Source organism: Oncorhynchus clarkii, chromosome 26, assembly GCF_045791955.1.
Source record: "Oncorhynchus clarkii lewisi isolate Uvic-CL-2024 chromosome 26, UVic_Ocla_1.0, whole genome shotgun sequence".
Taxonomy (NCBI): Eukaryota; Metazoa; Chordata; class Actinopteri; order Salmoniformes; family Salmonidae; genus Oncorhynchus; species Oncorhynchus clarkii.
In genome coordinates this window covers 48,770,071-48,788,446 of record NC_092172.1, presented here as the reverse complement: position 1 = coordinate 48,788,446, position 18,376 = coordinate 48,770,071, and the positions used below count along the sequence as shown (strand labels likewise).

General features: G+C 45.4%; 1 protein-coding gene across 7 annotated transcripts in view; it reads right to left on the bottom strand.

Annotated features, from left to right (window-relative positions):
* LOC139384528 (FH1/FH2 domain-containing protein 1-like) overlaps positions 1-18,376 on the bottom strand; it is a 143,553-nt gene that overhangs the window by 60,541 nt on the left and 64,636 nt on the right. For 6 of the 7 annotated variants that reach the window (XM_071129362.1, XM_071129357.1, XM_071129358.1 and 3 more), the window contains exons 5-10: positions 17,110-17,215; positions 12,540-12,634; positions 7,444-7,555; positions 5,758-5,852; positions 3,200-3,343; positions 2,637-3,112 (exon numbers count right to left, since the gene is read on the bottom strand). In XM_071129362.1, coding sequence (XP_070985463.1) covers positions 2,637-3,112; positions 3,200-3,343; positions 5,758-5,852; positions 7,444-7,555; positions 12,540-12,634; positions 17,110-17,215 — 1,028 coding nt within the window. Of the gene's footprint in view, positions 1-2,636; positions 3,113-3,199; positions 3,346-4,851; positions 4,869-5,757; positions 5,853-7,443; positions 7,556-12,539; positions 12,635-17,109; positions 17,216-18,376 lie in introns of those variants that run through there. The other variant, XM_071129363.1, reaches the window with a different exon arrangement.

The window sequence follows — 18,376 nt, the reverse complement described above, 5'->3', positions numbered from 1 at the left end:
GGATCATTCAGAGATCCTCACTGAACTTCTGGAGAGAGTTTGCTGCACTGAAAGTAAAGGGGCTGAATAATTTTGCACGCCCAATTTTTCAGTTTTTGATTTGTTAAAAAAGTTAGAAATATCCAATAAATGTCGTTCCACTTCATGATTGTGTCCCACTTGTTGATTCTTCACAAAAAAATACAGTTTTATATCTTTATGTTTGAAGCCTGAAATGTGGCAAAAGGTCGCAAAGTTCAAGGGGGCCGAATACTTTCGCAAGGCACTGTATGTAGGGAATAGGGTGCCATAGGGCCCCAGACTAAAGTAGTGCACTATATAGGGAATAGGGTGCCATATATTTCAGACACAATCGAAAAGAGGGTTAACACCAAATGAGAAACCAAGGAGGCAGACAGACCCACAACACCAGACAGACAGACAGGCTAGAGGACAGACAGGCTAGAGGACAGACAGGCTAGAGGACAGACAGGCTAGAGGACAGACAGGCTAGAGGACAGACAGGCTAGAGGACAGACAGGCTAGAGGACAGAGGACAGACAGGCTAGAGGACAGAGAATAGCAGCAACCCAGAAACAGAACGTAGATAGATCGTGCACGACGGAGAAAGCTAGAAAGAGACTTAAGTATTTCAGGAAAAAGGGGCAACAGGATTTACGCTCCTGATTCCTAACAGCTTCAGGACGTGTCAACGTTGGACAGCGAAGGTTCTCTACATTCACAGACGTTCATTTATCTGCACACAGACAGAGCATGAAGCACGTTCAGCCAATCAGCACTACAGCAACAACACAAACAAAGACCTAGAGAAACCATGACAACATGCTGGTGCACGGCCTGCAGGTCACCATGACAACATGCTGGTGCACGGCCTGCAGGTCACCATGACAACATGTTGGTGCACGGCCTGCAGGTCACCATGACAACATGCTGGTCCACGGCCTGCAGGTCAACCTACCATGACAACATGCTGGTGCACAGCCTGCAGGTCACCATGACAACATGCTGGTGCACAGCCTGCAGGTCACCATGACAACATGCTGGTGAGCGGTCAGAGAAACAAACACAGAGAGAGACGCACGCACACACACACACACACAGAGACGCACGCACACACACACACAGACGCACGCACACACACACAGAGACGCACGCACACACACACACACACACACAGAGACGCACGCACACACACACACACACACACAGAGACGCACGCACACACACACACACACACACACAGAGACGCACGCACACACACACACACACAGAGACGCACGCACACACACACACACACACAGAGACGCACGCACACACACACACACACAGAGACGCACGCACACACACACACAGACGCACGCACACACACACACAGACGCACGCACACACACAGAGCGACACACACACACACACACACAGAGCGACACACACACACACACACACAGAGCGACACACACACACAGAGCGGCACACACACACACAGAGCGGCACACACACACACAGAGCGGCACACACACACACAGAGCGGCACACACACACACACAGAGCGGCACACACACACACACAGAGCGGCACACACACACACAGAGCGGCACACACACACAGAGCGGCACACACACACACACACAGAGCGGCACACACACACACACAGAGCGGCACACACACACACAGAGCGGCACACACACACACAGAGCGACACACACACACACAGAGCGACACACACACACACACAGAGCGGCACACAGAGACACACACACACACAGACACACACAGACACACAGAGACACACACAGACACACAGAGACACACAGAGACACACACAGACACACTTACACACACACACAGAGACACACACACACACACACACACACACACACACACACAGAGACACACACACACAGACACACACACACACAGACACACACACACACACAGACACACACACACACACAGACACACACACACACACACACAGACACACACACACACAGACACACACACACACAGACACACACACACACAGACACACACAGAGACACACACACAGAGACACACACACACACAGAGACACACACACACACAGAGCGACACACACACACACAGAGCGACACACACACACACACACAGACAGACACAGAGACACAGAGACACAGAGACACACACACACACAGAGACACACACACACACACAGAGACACACACACACAGACACACACACACACAGAGACACACACACACAGAGACACACACACACACACAGAGACACACACACACACACAGAGACACACACACACACAGAGACACACACACACACAGAGACACACACACACACACAGACACACACACACACACAGAGACACACACACACACAGAGACACACACACACACACACACAGAGACACACACACACACAGAGACACACACACACACACACACAGAGACACACACACACACACAGAGACACACACACACACACAGAGACACACACACACACACAGAGACACAGAGACACACACACACACACAGAGACACACACACACAGAGACACAGACACACAGAGACACAGACACACAGAGACACAGACACACAGAGACACAGACACACAGAGACACACAGGTGTGTTGGTTAGTTCCTTACAGATTAGACGTTGTCTTGGGCTCCTGTTCGGTGGGAGACAGGGAGGCTGCAGTACCGTTGGTCACCTCAGGGGGCGGTAGAGGAGAGGACCTCTGAGAACCAGAGTCTGATGGGCTGGAGGTTGGGGTGAGGGGTGAGGCGCTACGAGAGGAGGAGGGGAGAGGGGAGGAGGTCCTACTCAGCCCGGCTGTAGGACTGTTAGAGGGAGAGGAGGAGGAGGGAGAGAAAGGGGAGGAGGTGGAAGGGGAGAGAGTGGAGGAGGAGGGAGAGAAAGGAGAGGGGGTGGAAGGGGAGAGAGTGGAGGAGGGAGAGATAGTGTTGGATGTGGTAGGTGAGGAGGAGAGGATGTCGGGGAGGTTCTGAGCTGAGGATCTCCTGATCCTCCTGCCCTCCTGTTCGCTGGCTGTCACCTTCCTCCTCTCCTTCCTAACGTGAGGAGCAGCATCCATCTCTCCGTCCTCGTGCCTCAGAGCCCTCTGGACACGACAGAGGAAACCTCCAGTTAGTAAAAGAGGAAGGAGGGAGAGGAGGAAGACCTGGGTGAACATCTCTGTGTGTGTTACCTCATATATGGTGAACTGCTGTTTCAGGTCTGGCTCAGTGACCTTGCTGCTCATATGTTTGTGCATAATGTGTTCCATCCCCTGCTGTTCCAGACAATCGGTCACGTCGTAGAATGAGTCCTGGTCCGGGAGGGCTGCAAGGGTCTGAGTTCAGACACACAGAGAGAGAGACACAGACAGAGAGAGACAGACAAAGAGAGACAGAGAGACAGACAAAGAGAGACAGAGAGACAGACAAAGAGAGACAGAGAGACAGACAAAGAGAGACAGACAAAGAGAGAGAGAGACAGACAAAGAGACAAAGAGAGACAGAGAGACAGAGAGACAGAGAGACAGAGAGAGAGTCAGAGAGTCAGAGAGAGAGAGTCAGAGAGTCAGAGAGAGAGAGTCAGAGAGAGAGAGTCAGAGAGAGAGAGTCAGAGAGAGAGTCAGAGAGAGAGAGTCAGAGAGAGAGTCAGAGAGAGAGAGTCAGAGAGAGAGAGACAGAGACCTTGTTGATGAGGTTCATGGTTAAGATGAACAGCTCAGTCTAACTAACCTTGTTGATGAGGTTCATGGTTAAGATGAACAGCTCAGTCTAACCTTGTTGATGAGGTTCATGGTTAAGGTGAACAGCTCAGTCTAACCTTGTTGATGAGGTTCATGGTTAAGATGAACAGCTCAGTCTAACCTTGTTGATGAGGTTCATGGTTAAGATGAACAGCTCAGTCTAACCTTGTTGATGAGGTTCATGGTTAAGATGAACAGCTCAGTCTAACCTTGTTGATGAGGTTCATGGTTAAGGTGAACAATTCAGTCTAACCTTGTTGATGAGGTTCACGGTTAAGATGAACAGCTCAGTCAAACCTTGTTGATGAGGTTCATGGTTAAGATGAACAGCTCAGTCTAACCTTGTTGATGAGGTTCATGGTTAAGGTGAACAGCTCAGTCTAACCTTGTTGATGAGGTTCATGGTTAAGATGAACAGCTCAGTCTAACCTTGTTGATGAGGTTCATGGTTAAGATGAACAGCTCAGTCTAACCTTGTTGATGAGGTTCATGGTTAAGGTGAACAGCTCAGTCTAACCTTGTTGATGAGGTTCATGGTTAAGATGAACAGCTCAGTCTAACCTTGTTGATGAGGTTCATGGTTAAGGTGAACAGCTCAGTCTAACCTTGTTGATGAGGTTCACGGTTAAGATGAACAGCTCAGTCTAACTAACCTTGTTGATGAGGTTCATGGTTAAGGTGAACAGCTCAGTCTAACCTTGTTGATGAGGTTCATGGTTAAGATGAACAGCTCAGTCTAACTAACCTTGTTGATGAGGTTCATGGTTAAGATGAACAGCTCAGTCTAACCTTGTTGATGAGGTTCATGGTTAAGGTGAACAGCTCAGTCTAACCTTGTTGATAAGGTTCACGGTTAAGATGAACAGCTCAGTCTAACCTTGTTGATGAGGTTCACGGTTAAGATGAACAGCTCAGTCTAACCTTGTTGATGAGGTTCACGGTTAAGATGAACAGCTCAGTCTAACCTTGTTGATGAGGTTCATGGTTAAGGTGAACAGCTCAGTCTAACTAACCTTGTTGATGAGGTTCATGGTTAAGGTGAACAGCTCAGTCTAACCTTGTTGATGAGGTTCATGGTTAAGATGAACAGCTCAGTCTAATCTTGTTGATGAGGTTCATGGTTAAGGTGAACAGCTCAGTCTAACCTTGTTGATGAGGTTCATGGTTAAGATGAACAGCTCAGTCTAACCTTGTTGATGAGGTTCATGGTTAAGGTGAACAGCTCAGTCTAACTAACCTTGTTGATGAGGTTCATGGTTAAGATGAACAGCTCAGTCTAACCTTGTTGATGAGGTTCATGGTTAAGGTGAACAGCTCAGTCTAACCTTGTTGATGAGGTTCACGGTTAAGATGAACAGCTCAGTCTAACTAACCTTGTTGATGAGGTTCATGGTTAAGGTGAACAGCTCAGTCTAACCTTGTTGATGAGGTTCATGGTTAAGATGAACAGCTCAGTCTAACCTTGTTGATGAGGTTCATGGTTAAGGTGAACAGCTCAGTCTAACTAACCTTGTTGATGAGGTTCATGGTTAAGGTGAACAGCTCAGTCTAACTAACCTTGTTGATGAGGTTCATGGTTAAGGTGAACAGCTCAGTCTAACTTTGTTGATGAGGTTCATGGTTAAGGTGAACAGCTCAGACTAACCTTGTTGATGAGGTTCATGGTTAAGATGAACAGCTCAGTCTAACCTTGTTGATGAGGTTCATGGTTAAGATGAACAGCTCAGTCTAACCTTGTTGATGAGGTTCGTGGTTAAGGTGAACAGCTCAGTCTAACCTTGTTGATGAGGTTCATGGTTAAGATGAACAGCTCAGTCTAACCTTGTTGATGAGGTTCATGGTTAAGATGAACAGCTCAGTCTAACTAACCTTGTTGATGAGGTTCATGGTTAAGATGAACAGCTCAGTCTAACTAACCTTGTTGATGAGGTTCACGGTTAAGATGAACAGCTCAGTCTAACCTTGTTGATGAGCTTCATGGTTAAGATGAACAGCTCAGTCTAACTAACCTTGTTGATGAGGTTCATGGTTAAGATGAACAGCTCGGTGTCTGATCCGTTCTTCTCCTCCAGGATCTCTGTCAGGTATGACCACGGCTTCACACCTGTAGATACAGAGAGCTAGAGTAGTCATGTACACACACACACACACACTTAGATGAATCTGACACACACCTGACTCCCAGATAGATACGCCCACCGCTGGACCGGTGGAACTCTGTCCTTTGGTCTGATCAGTACAAATTTGTGATATTTGGTTCCAACCGCCTTTGTGAGACGCGCTGTGGGTGAACATATGATATCCACCGTGAAGCATGGAGGAAGAGGTGTGGGGGTGCTTTGCTGGTGACACTGTCTGTGATTAAATTAGAATTCAAGGCACACTTCACCAGCATGGCTACCACAGAATTCTGCAGGGGATACACCATTCCATCTGGTTTGGGTTTAGTGGGATTATAATTAGTTAAGAAATAGTTTTTCAACAGGACAATGACCCAACACACCTCCAGGCTGTGTAAGGACTATTTTAGCAAGAAGGAGATTGATGGAGTGCTGCATCAGATGACCTGGCCTCCACAATCACGACCTCAACCCAATTGAGATGATTCGGGATGAGTAGGACCGTAGAGTGAAAGAAAAGCAGCCAACAAGTGCTCAGCATATGTGGGAACTCCTTCAAGACTGTTGGAAAGGCATTCCAGGTGAAGCTGGTTGACAGAATGCCAAGAGTGTGCACAGCTGTCATCAAGGCAAAAGGTGGCTACTTTGAAGAATCTCAAATATATTTTGATTTGTTTAACCCTTGTTTGGTTACTACATGATTCCATATGTGTTATTTCATAGTTTTGATGTCTCCACTATTATTCTACAAATGTAGAAAATATTTTTTTGAAATAAATAAAACTGAGAATGTGTAGGTGTTGTAAAATGTTTAACCGTTTAACAAAAGTCCAGTTGAGTCTTTTAGAGACCATCTGATCTCAGTTGATTCATCTGTTCACTGTTCACAGCAGGTACAACACGTTGCAGTGAGTCTTTTAGAGACCATCTGATCTCAGTTGATTCTTCGTTTCACAGCAGGTACAACACGGTCCAGTTGAGTCTTTTACAGACCATCTGATCTCAGTTGATTCATCTGTTCACAGCAGGTACAACACGTTGCAGTGAGTCTTTTATAGACCATCTGATCTCAGTTGATTCATCTGTTCACTGTTCACAGCAGGTACAACACGTTGCAGTGAGTCTTTTATAGACCATCTGATCTCAGTTGATTCATCTGTTCACTGTTCACAGCAGGTACAACACGTTGCAGTGAGTCTTTTAGAGACCATCTGATCTCAGTTGATTCATCTGTTCACTGTTCACAGCAGGTACAACACGTTGCAGTGAGTCTTTTAGAGACCATCTGATCTCAGTTGATTCATCAGTTTGTGGTGTGTGGTGTGTGGTGTGTGTGTGGTGTGTGGTGTGTGGTGTGTGGTGTGTGTTTGTGTGTGTATGTGTGGTGTGTGTGTGTGTGTGTGTGGTGTGTGTGTGTATGTGTGGTGTGTGTGTGAGAGACTGTCTGTGTACCTCTCTTGCCATCCACAGTGTTGACAGCCTGGATAAGTAGAACAGCACTGTGTGTGTGTGTGTGTGTGTGTGTGTGTGTGTGTGTGTGTGTGTGTGTGTGTGTGTGTGTGTGTGTGTGTGTACCTCTCTTGCCATCCACAGTGTTGACAGCCTGGATAAGTAGAGGACTGTTCAACTCTGTGTACTCTACAAACACTATCAGGAGCTTCAGAGCGGTCTTCACCACCAGACGAGACTGAGGAGGGGGGAGAGAGGAGAGAGAGAGAGAAGGGGTGTAGAGGGAGGAAGAGAGAGAGAGAGAAGAGAGAGAGAGAGAGAGGAGGGAGAGAAAGAGGGAGAGAAAGCGAGAGAGAGAGAGAGAGGGATGTTGAGGGAGGAAGGAGAGAGAGAAAGGGAAGGAGGGAGGGAGGGAGTGAGAGAGTACAGAGAGTCAGTTAGACATTTTCTCCACAAGGTGGCGATATTACACCTCAAATACACAACATTTCCCATTGAACCCAGCAAACCCAGTAAAATAAGATTGCAGAGTATTCGAAGTATCTACATTTAATTACAATAAGTGAAAATGGGTGGGGGAGGGGGGGGGATGTAGTACACTACAGTATAGTGTCTTGAACCTCTTCACTACAGTACAGTGTCTTGAACCTCTTCACTACAGTATAGTGTCTTGAACCCCTTCACTACAGTGTAGTGTCTTGAACCTCTTCACTACAGTATAGTGTCTTGAACCTCTTCACTACAGTATAGTGTCTTGAACCTCTTCACTACAGTATAGTGTCTTGAACCTCTTCACTACAGTATAGTGTATTGAACCTCTTCACTACAGTATAGTGTCTTCAACCTCTTCACTACAGTATAGTGTCTTCAACCTCTTCACTACAGTATAGTGTCTTCAACCTCTTTACTACAGTATAGTGTCTTCAACCTCTTCACTACAGTATAGTGTCTTCAACCTCTTCACTACAGTATAGTGTCTTCAACCTCTTCACTACAGTATAGTGTCTTGAACCTCTACATCACTACAGTATAGTGTCTTGAACCTCTACATCACTACAGTATAGTGTCTTGAACCTCTACATCACTACAGTATAGTGTCTTGAACCTCTACATCACTACAGTATAGTGTCTTGAACCTCTACATCACTACAGTAGTGTCTTGAACTTCTACATCACTACAGTAGTGTCTTGAACCTCTACATCACTACAGTATAGTGTCTTGAACCTCTACATCACTACAGTATAGTGTCTTGAACCTTGTCTCCATCACTACAGTAGTGTCTTGAACCTCTTCATCACTACGGTATAGTGTCTTGAACCTTGTCTCCATCACTACGGTATAGTGTCTTGAACCTTGTCTCCATCACTACAGTATAGTGTCTTGAACCTTGTCTCCATCACTACAGTATAGTGTCTTGAACCTCGTCTCCATCACTACAGTATAGAGTATTGAACCTCTTCTCCATCACTACGGTATAGTGTCTTGAACCTTGTCTCCATCACTACAGTATAGTGTCTTGAACCTCTTCATCACTACGGTATAGTGTCTTGAACCTTGTCTCCATCACTACAGTATAGTGTCTTGAACCTCTTCATCACTACGGTATAGTGTCTTGAACCTCTTCATCACTACGGTATAGTGTCTTGAACCTCGTCTCCATCACTACAGTATAGTGTCTTGAACCTCATCTCCATCACTACAGTATAGAGTATTGAACCTCTTCACTACAGTATAGTGTCTTGAACCTTGTCTCCATCACTACAGTATAGTGTCTTGAACCTTGTCTCCATCACTACAGTATAGTGTCTTGAACCTTGTCTCCATCACTACAGTATAGTTTCTTGAACCTTGTCTCCATCACTACAGTAACCGTCTTCATTCTAACAGTCTTATGTAACAAGAGTTTCTCACCATATTCTAGTTTCACACCCTGTCCTATCTGTCACATCTCATTGGCTGTTCTCACTTCCCTGTTTAAAAAGGAGATCTGAAATCAGAGCTATAGCAGCTGCAAGGTGATTGATTTACAAACATATATTGAGCGAGAGAGTTGCTGAGAGACACTAGTGTTTAAGTCTCTTAGAGACATCAGGGGGGTGGGGCATGTTTTGGAGGGGGGGCAGGCGTTGGCGGGGGGCATGTTTTGGAGGGGTGGGGCATGTTTTGGAGAGGGGGCAGGCGTTGGGGGGGGGGGGACAGTAGACTCTCTCTCTCTGACATTACGGACAGTAGACTCTCTCTGACATTACGGACAGTAGACTCTCTCTCTCTGACATTACGGACAGTAGACTCTCTCTCTCTGACATTACGGACAGTAGACTCTCTCTCTCTGACATTACGGACAGTAGACTCTCTCTCTCTGACATTACGGACAGTAGACTCTCTCTCTCTGACATTACGGACAGTAGACTCTCTCTCTGACATTACGGACAGTAGACTCTCTCTCTCTGACATTACGGACAGTAGACTCTCTCTCTCTGACATTACGGACAGTAGACTCTCTCTCTGACATTACGGACAGTAGACTCTCTGACATTATGGACAGTAGACTCTCTCTCTGACATTACGGACGGTAGACTCTCTCTCTCTGACATTACGGACGGTAGACTCTCTCTGACATTACGGACGGTAGACTCTCTCTGACATTACGGACAGTAGACTCTCTCTCTCTGACATTACGGACAGTAGACTCTCTCTCTCTGACATTACGGACAGTAGACTCTCTCTCTCTGACATTACGGACAGTAGACTATCTCTCTGACATTACGGACAGTAGACTCTCTCTGACATTACGGACAGTAGACTCTCTGACATTACGGACAGTAGACTCTCTGACATTACGGACAGTAGACTCTCTCTCTGACATTACGGACGGTAGACTCTCTCTCTGACATTACGGACGGTAGACTCTCTCTCTCTGACATTACGGACGGTAGACTCTCTCTCTGACATGACGGACGGTAGACTCTCTCTCTGACATTACGGACGGTAGACTCTCTCTCTGACATTACGGACGGTAGACTCTCTCTCTCTGACATTACGGACAGTAGACTCTCTCTCTCTGACATTACGGACAGTAGACTCTCTCTCTCTGACATTACGGACAGTAGACTCTCTCTGACATTACGGACAGTAGACTCTCTCTCTCTGACATTACGGACAGTAGACTCTCTCTCTCTGACATTACGGACAGTAGACTCTCTCTCTCTGACATTACGGACAGTAGACTCTCTCTCTCTGACATTACGGACAGTAGACTCTCTCTCTCTGACATTACGGACAGTAGACTCTCTCTCTCTGACATTACGGACAGTAGACTCTCTCTCTCTGACATGACGGACAGTAGACTCTCTCTCTGACATGACGGACAGTAGACTCTCTCTCTGACATTACGGACAGTAGACTCTCTCTCTGACATTACGGACAGTAGACTCTCTCTCTGACATTACGGACAGTAGACTCTCTCTCTGACATTACGGACAGTAGACTCTCTGACATTACGGACAGTAGACTCTCTCTGACATTACGGACAGTAGACTCTCTCTGACATTACGGACAGTAGACTCTCTCTCTCTGACATTACGGACAGTAGACTCTCTCTCTCTGACATTACGGACAGTAGACTCTCTCTCTCTGACATTACGGACAGTAGACGCTCTCTCTCTGACATTACGGACAGTAGACTCTCTCTGACATTACGGACAGTAGACTCTCTCTCTGACATTACGGACGGTAGACTCTCTCTCTGACATTACGGAGAGTAGACTCTCTCTCTGACATTACGGACGGTAGACTCTCTCTCTGACATTACGGACGGTAGACTCTCTCTCTCTGACATTACGGACGGTAGACTCTCTCTCTCTGACATTACGGACGGTAGACTCTCTCTCTCTGACATTACGGACGGTAGACTCTCTCTCTCTGACATTACGGACGGTAGACTCTCTCTCTCTGACATTACGGACGGTAGACTCTCTCTCTCTGACATTACGGACGGTAGACTCTCTCTGACATTACGGACGGTAGACTCTCTCTGACATTACGGACGGTAGACTCTCTCTGACATTACGGACGGTAGACTCTCTCTGACATTACGGACAGTAGACTCTCTCTGACATTACGGACAGTAGACTCTCTCTCTGACATTACGGACAGTAGACTCTCTCTGACATCAAGGACGGTAGACTCTCTCTCGGACATTACGGACGGTAGACTCTCTCTCTGACATTACGGACGGTAGACTCTCTCTCTGACATTACGGACGGTAGACTCTCTCTCTGACATTACGGACAGTAGACTCTCTCTCTGACATTACGGACAGTAGACTCTCTCTCTGACATTACGGACAGTAGACTCTCTCTCTCTGACATTACGGACAGTAGACTCTCTCTCTCTGACATTACGGACAGTAGACTCTCTCTCTGACATGACGGACAGTAGACTCTCTCTCTGACATTACGGACAGTAGACTCTCTCTCTGACATTACGGACAGTAGACTCTCTCTCTGACATTACGGACAGTAGACTCTCTCTCTGACATTACGGACAGTAGACACTCTCTCTGACATTACGGACAGTAGACTCTCTCTGACATTACGGACAGTAGACTCTCTCTGACATTACGGACAGTAGACTCTCTCTGACATTACGGACAGTAGACTCTCTCTCTCTGACATTACGGACAGTAGACTCTCTCTCTCTGACATTACGGACAGTAGACTCTCTCTCTCTGACATTACGGACAGTAGACTCTCTCTGACATTACGGACAGTAGACTCTCTCTGACATTACGGACAGTAGACTCTCTCTCTGACATTACGGACAGTAGACTCTCTCTAACATTACGGACAGTAGACTCTCTCTCTGACATTACGGACAGTAGACTCTCTCTCTGACATGACGGACAGTAGACTCTCTCTCTGACATGACGGACAGTAGACTCTCTCTCTCTGACATGACGGACAGTAGATTCTCTCTGACATGACGGACAGTAGACTCTCTCTGACATTACGGACAGTAGACTCTCTCTGACATTACGGACAGTAGACTCTCTCTGACATCACGGACAGTAGACTCTCTCTGACATTACGGACAGTAGACTCTCTCTGTAGACTCTCTCTCTCTCTGACATTACGGACAGTAGACTCTCTGTGTGTCTGTGTGTGTGTGTGTGTGTGTGTGTGTACACTGCGGTCAGGTCTCTACTGTATGTAATACCCACCAGACTGCCACTGAGAGTGTAGAGCCACTGAACAGTGTCATTGTGGTCGATCACACCGTTCATCCCATCTACAAACAGCATGATCTGACTGAGGGCTGTAACACAAAGATCAGATTAGGAGCTGCTACACAAAAATCAGATTAGGAGCTGCTACACAAAGACACTAAAGCCCTGACGTTCAGTGTCACGATACTAAAGCCCTGACGTTCAGTGTCACGATACTAAAGCCCTGACGTTCAGTGTCACGATACTAAAGCCCTGACGTTCAGCATCCTCAGTATCACGATACTAAAGCCCTGACGTTCAGTATTATCAGTATCACGATACTAAAGCCCTAACCTTCAGTATCCTCAGTATCATGATACTAAAGCCCTAACGTTCAGTATCATGATACTAAAGCCCCGGCGTTCAGCGTCCTCAGTATCACGATACTAAAGCCCTAACGTTCAGTATCCTCAGTATCATGATAATAAAGCCCTAACGTTCAGCGTCCTCAGTATCACGATACTAAAGCCCTAACGTTCAGTATCACAATACTAAAGCCCTGACGTTCAGTATCACGATACTAAAGCCCTGACGTTCAGGGTCCTCAGTATCACGATACTAAAGCCCTGACGTTCAGCGTCCTCAGTATCACGATACTAAAGCCCTAACGTTCAGTATCCTCAGTATCACGATACTAAAGCCCTGACATTCAGTATCACGATACTAAAGCCCCGACGTTCAGTCTCCTCAGTATCTTTGTTCTGATCGGTAACAGTAATAATTGTATAAGTATCACGATACTAAAGCCCTGGCGTTCAGCATCCTCAGTATCACGATACTAAAGCCCTGACATTCAGTATCCTCAGTATCACAATACTAAAGCCCTAACGTTCAGTATCCTCAGTATCATGATACTAAAGCCCTAACGTTCAGTATCCTCAGTATCATGATATTAAAGCCCAAACGTTCAGTATCATGATACTAAAGCCCCGACGTTCAGTATCCTCAGTATCATGATACTAAAGCCCTAACGTTCAGTATCCTCAGTATCATGATACTAAAGCCCTAACGTTCAGCGTCCTCAGTATCACGATACTAAAGCCCTAACGTTCAGTATCACAATACTAAAGCCCTGACGTTCAGTATCACGATACTAAAGCCCTGACGTTCAGTATCACGATACTAAAGCCCTGACGTTCAGGGTCCTCAGTATCACGATACTAAAGCCCTGACGTTCAGTGTCCTCAGTATCACGATACTATAGCCTTAACGTTCAGTATCACGATACTAAAGCCCTGACGTTCAGCGTCCTCAGTATCACGATACTAAAGCCCTGACGTTCAGCGTCCTCAGTATCACGATACTAAAGCCCTAACGTTCAGTCTCCTCAGTATCTTTGTTCTGATCGGTAACAGTAATAATTGTATAAGTATCACGATACTAAAGCCCTGGCGTTCAGCATGCTCAGTATCACGATACTAAAGCCCTGACATTCAGTATCCTCAGTATCACAATACTAAAGCCCTAACGTTCAGTATCCTCAGTATCATGATACTAAAGCCCTAACGTTCAGTATCCTCAGTATCATGATATTAAAGCCCTGACGCTCAGTGTCCTCAGTATCACGATACTAAAGCCCTGACATTCAGTATCCTCAGTATCACAATACTAAAGCCCTAACGTTCAGTATCCTCAGTATCATGATACTAAAGCCCTAACGTTCAGTATCCTCAGTATCATGATATTAAAGCCCTAACGTTCAGTATCCTCAGTATCATGATACTAAAGCCCTAACGTTCAGTATCCTCAGTATCATGATACTAAAGCCCTGACATTCAGTATCATGATACTAAAGCCCTAACGTTCAGTATCCTCAGTATCATGATACTAAAGCCCTAACGTTCAGTATCCTCAGTATCATGATATTAAAGCCCTAACGTTCAGTATCCTCAGTATCACGATACTAAAGCCCTGACGTTCAGTATCCTCAGTATCTTTGTTCTGATCGATAACAGTAATAATTGTAGAAGTATCACGATACTAAAGCCCTAACGTTCAGCATCACGATACTAAAGCCCTGACGTTCAGTATCACGATGCTAAAGCCCTAACGTTCAGCGTCCTCAGTATCACGATACTAAAGCCCTGACGTTCAGCGTCCTCAGTATCACGATACTAAAGCCCTGACGTTCAGTATCACGATACTAAAGCCCTGACGTTCAGGGTCCTCAGTATCACGATACTAAAGCCCTGACGTTCAGTGTCCTCAGTATCACGATACTAAAGCCCTGACGTTCAGTGTCCTCAGTATCACGATACTATAGCCTTAACGTTCAGTATCACGATACTAAAGCCCTGACGTTCAGTATCACGATACTGAAGCCCTGACGTTCAGTGTCCTCAGTATCACGATACTAAAGCCCTAACTTTCAGTATCATGATGCTAAAGCCCTAACGTTCAGTATCCTCAGTATCACGATACTAAAGCCCTAACGTTCAGTGTCCTCAGTATCACGATACTAAAGCCCTGACGTTCAGTGTCCTCAGTATCACGATACTAAAGCCCTAACGTTCAGTATCCTCGGTATCTTTGTTCTGATCGGTAACAGTAATAATTGTATAAGTATCACGATACTAAAGCCCTGGCGTTCAGCATCCTCAGTATCACGATACTAAAGCCCTGACATTCAGTATCCTCAGTATCACAATACTAAAGCCCTAACGTTCAGTATCCTCAGTATCATGATACTAAAGCCCTAACGTTCAGTATCCTCAGTATCATGATATTAAAGCCCTAACGTTCAGTATCATGATACTAAAGCCCCGACGTTCAGTATCCTCAGTATCATGATACTAAAGACCTAACGTTCAGTATCCTCAGTATCATGATACTAAAGCCCTAACGTTCAGCGTCCTCAGTATCACGATACTAAAGCCCTAACGTTCAGTATCACAATACTAAAGCCCTGACGTTCAGTATCACGATACTAAAGCCCTGACGTTCAGTATCACAATACTAAAGCCCTGACGTTCAGGGTCCTCAGTATCACGATACTAAAGCCCTGACGTTCAGTGTCCTCAGTATCACGATACTATAGCCTTAACGTTCAGTATCACGATACTAAAGCCCTGACGTTCAGTATCACGATACTAAAGCCCTGACGTTCAGCGTCCTCAGTATCACGATACTAAAGCCCTAACGTTCAGTCTCCTCAGTATCTTTGTTCTGATCGGTAACAGTAATAATTGTATAAGTATCACGATACTAAAGCCCTAACTTTCAGTATCATGATGCTAAAGCCCTAACGTTCAGTATCCTCAGTATCACGATACTAAAGCCCTAACGTTCAGTGTCCTCAGTATCACGATACTAAAGCCCTGACGTTCAGTGTCCTCAGTATCACGATACTATAGCCTTAACGTTCAGTATCACGATACTAAAGCCCTGACGTTCAGTATCACGATACTGAAGCCCTGACGTTCAGTGTCCTCAGTATCACGATACTATAGCCTTAACGTTCAGTATCACGATACTAAAGCCCTGACGTTCAGTATCACGATACTGAAGCCCTGACGTTCAGTGTCCTCAGTATCACGATACTAAAGCCCTAACGTTCAGTATCACGATACTAAAGCCCTAACGTTCAGTATCCTCGGTATCTTTGTTCTGATCGGTAACAGTCATAATTATAGAAGTATCACGATACTAAAGCCCTAACGTTCAGCATCACAATACTAAAGCCCTGACATTCAGTATCACGATACTAAAGCCCTAACGTTCAGTATCCTCAGTATCACGATACTAAAGCCCTGACGTTCAGCATCCTCAGTATCACGATACTAAAGCCCTGACATTCAGTATCACGATACTAAAGCCCTAACGTTCAGCATCCTCAGTATCACGATACTAAAGCCCTGACATTCAGTATCACGATACTAAAGCCCTAACGTTCAGTATCCTCAGTATCACGATACTAAAGCCCTGACGTTCAGCATCCTCAGTATCACGATACTAAAGCCCTGACATTCAGTATCACGATACTAAAGCCCTAACGTTCAGTATCCTCAGTATCACGATACTAAAGCCCTAACGTTCAGTATCCTCAGTATCACGATACTAAAGCCCTGACGTTCAGCATCCTCAGTATCACGATACTAAAGCCCTGACATTCAGTATCACGATACTAAAGCCCTGACGTTCAGCGTCCTCAGTATCACGATACTAAAGCCCTAACGTTCAGTATCCTCAGTATCTTTGTTCTGATTGGTAACACTAATAATTGTAAAAGTATCGAGGTATTTATTTACTGTGTAACATTCATTGCAAACTTGTTCTGAAATATGTACATATGAGAAAACTATTAAAGTGATATATAAGGTAGGTGAGTCTGTTAGATGAGTGGGGCAGGCAGGTAGTCTCGTGGTTAGAGCATTGGACTAGTAACCAGCAGGTAGTCTAGTGGTTAGAGTGTTGGACTAGTAACCAAAAGGTTGCTGGATCGAATCCCTGAGCTGACAAGGTAAAAATCTGTCGTTCTTGCCTAGTTAAAAGGTTAAATTAAAATTATTGTTGAGATCGTACTCACCTCGGAGAATGTAGTTCTGATAGTTGTGGTCGGCCTCCGCTCCAACCTTGATGAAACACGTCAAGCCTTCTGAATTCACAAACTCTGGCACCAGGTCTTTATCGTCCTACAACACACCACAACCACACAGCAGATTGTTAACAGAGAGGATACCATGTCATAGAACTCCTGCATAGACACAGTTTAGACCCCAAACAGACAGTTAAATGTTCCCCGCACACTAGAGTAGTGTGTTGCAACCGAGGACAGATGATTCTTTACGTGCTACGGGCTTCAGCGCTCAGCGGCCACGCTTGTGTGGCTGAGCTGCTTCTAGATGTTTCCACTTCACAATAACAGCACTTACAGCTGGCCCGGGGCAGATGTAACTGGGCAGAAATTTGACGAACTGACTTGTTGGAAAGATGACATCCTGTGACGGTGCCACGTTGAAAGTCACTGAGCTCTTCAGTACGGCCCATTCTACAGCCAATATTTGTCTATGGAGATTGCATGGGCGGTGTGCTCGATTTTATACACCTGTCAGCAACGGGTTTGGCTGTATTAGCCGAATCCACTAAATTAAAGGGGTGTCCACATACTTTTGTATATAGTGTATTTTGTATTTTAGATACACACAAAAGTATCTCAAAAACATTGTCATGTAGTTAATCAAAACTCTATCCAGAATGTAAATGACAAACCTAAAAAGTAACTTCTGTTGCCATTGGCAACTATGTAAAAACAGCCTCCATAAAAAGCCAACAGATTAAAATATTGCATCCTGCAGGTAGAAAATATCCTGATAAAAATAAAACACACACAGCCTTTCTGCAACGAACCAGCAACATTGTATCAACTATTAACTAAAAATGGCTCCAGCCTGAAGGTCTCACCAGCAACATTGTATCAACTATTAACTAAAAATGGCTCCAGCCTGAAGGTCTCACCAACAAACTAGCAACATTGTATCAACTATTAACTAAAAATGGCTCCAACCTGAAGGTCTCACCAGCAACATTGTATCAACTATTAACTAAAAATGACTCCAGCCTGAAGGTCTCACCAGCAACATTGTATCAACTATTAACTAAAAATGGCTCCAACCTGAAGGTCTCACCAACAAACTAGCAACATTGTATCAACTATTAACTAAAAATGGCTCCAACCTGAAGGTCTCACCAGCAACATTGTATCAACTATTAACTAAAAATGGCTCCAACCTGAAGGTCTCACCAGCAACATTGTATCAACTATTAACTAAAAATGGCTCCAGCCTGAAGGTCTC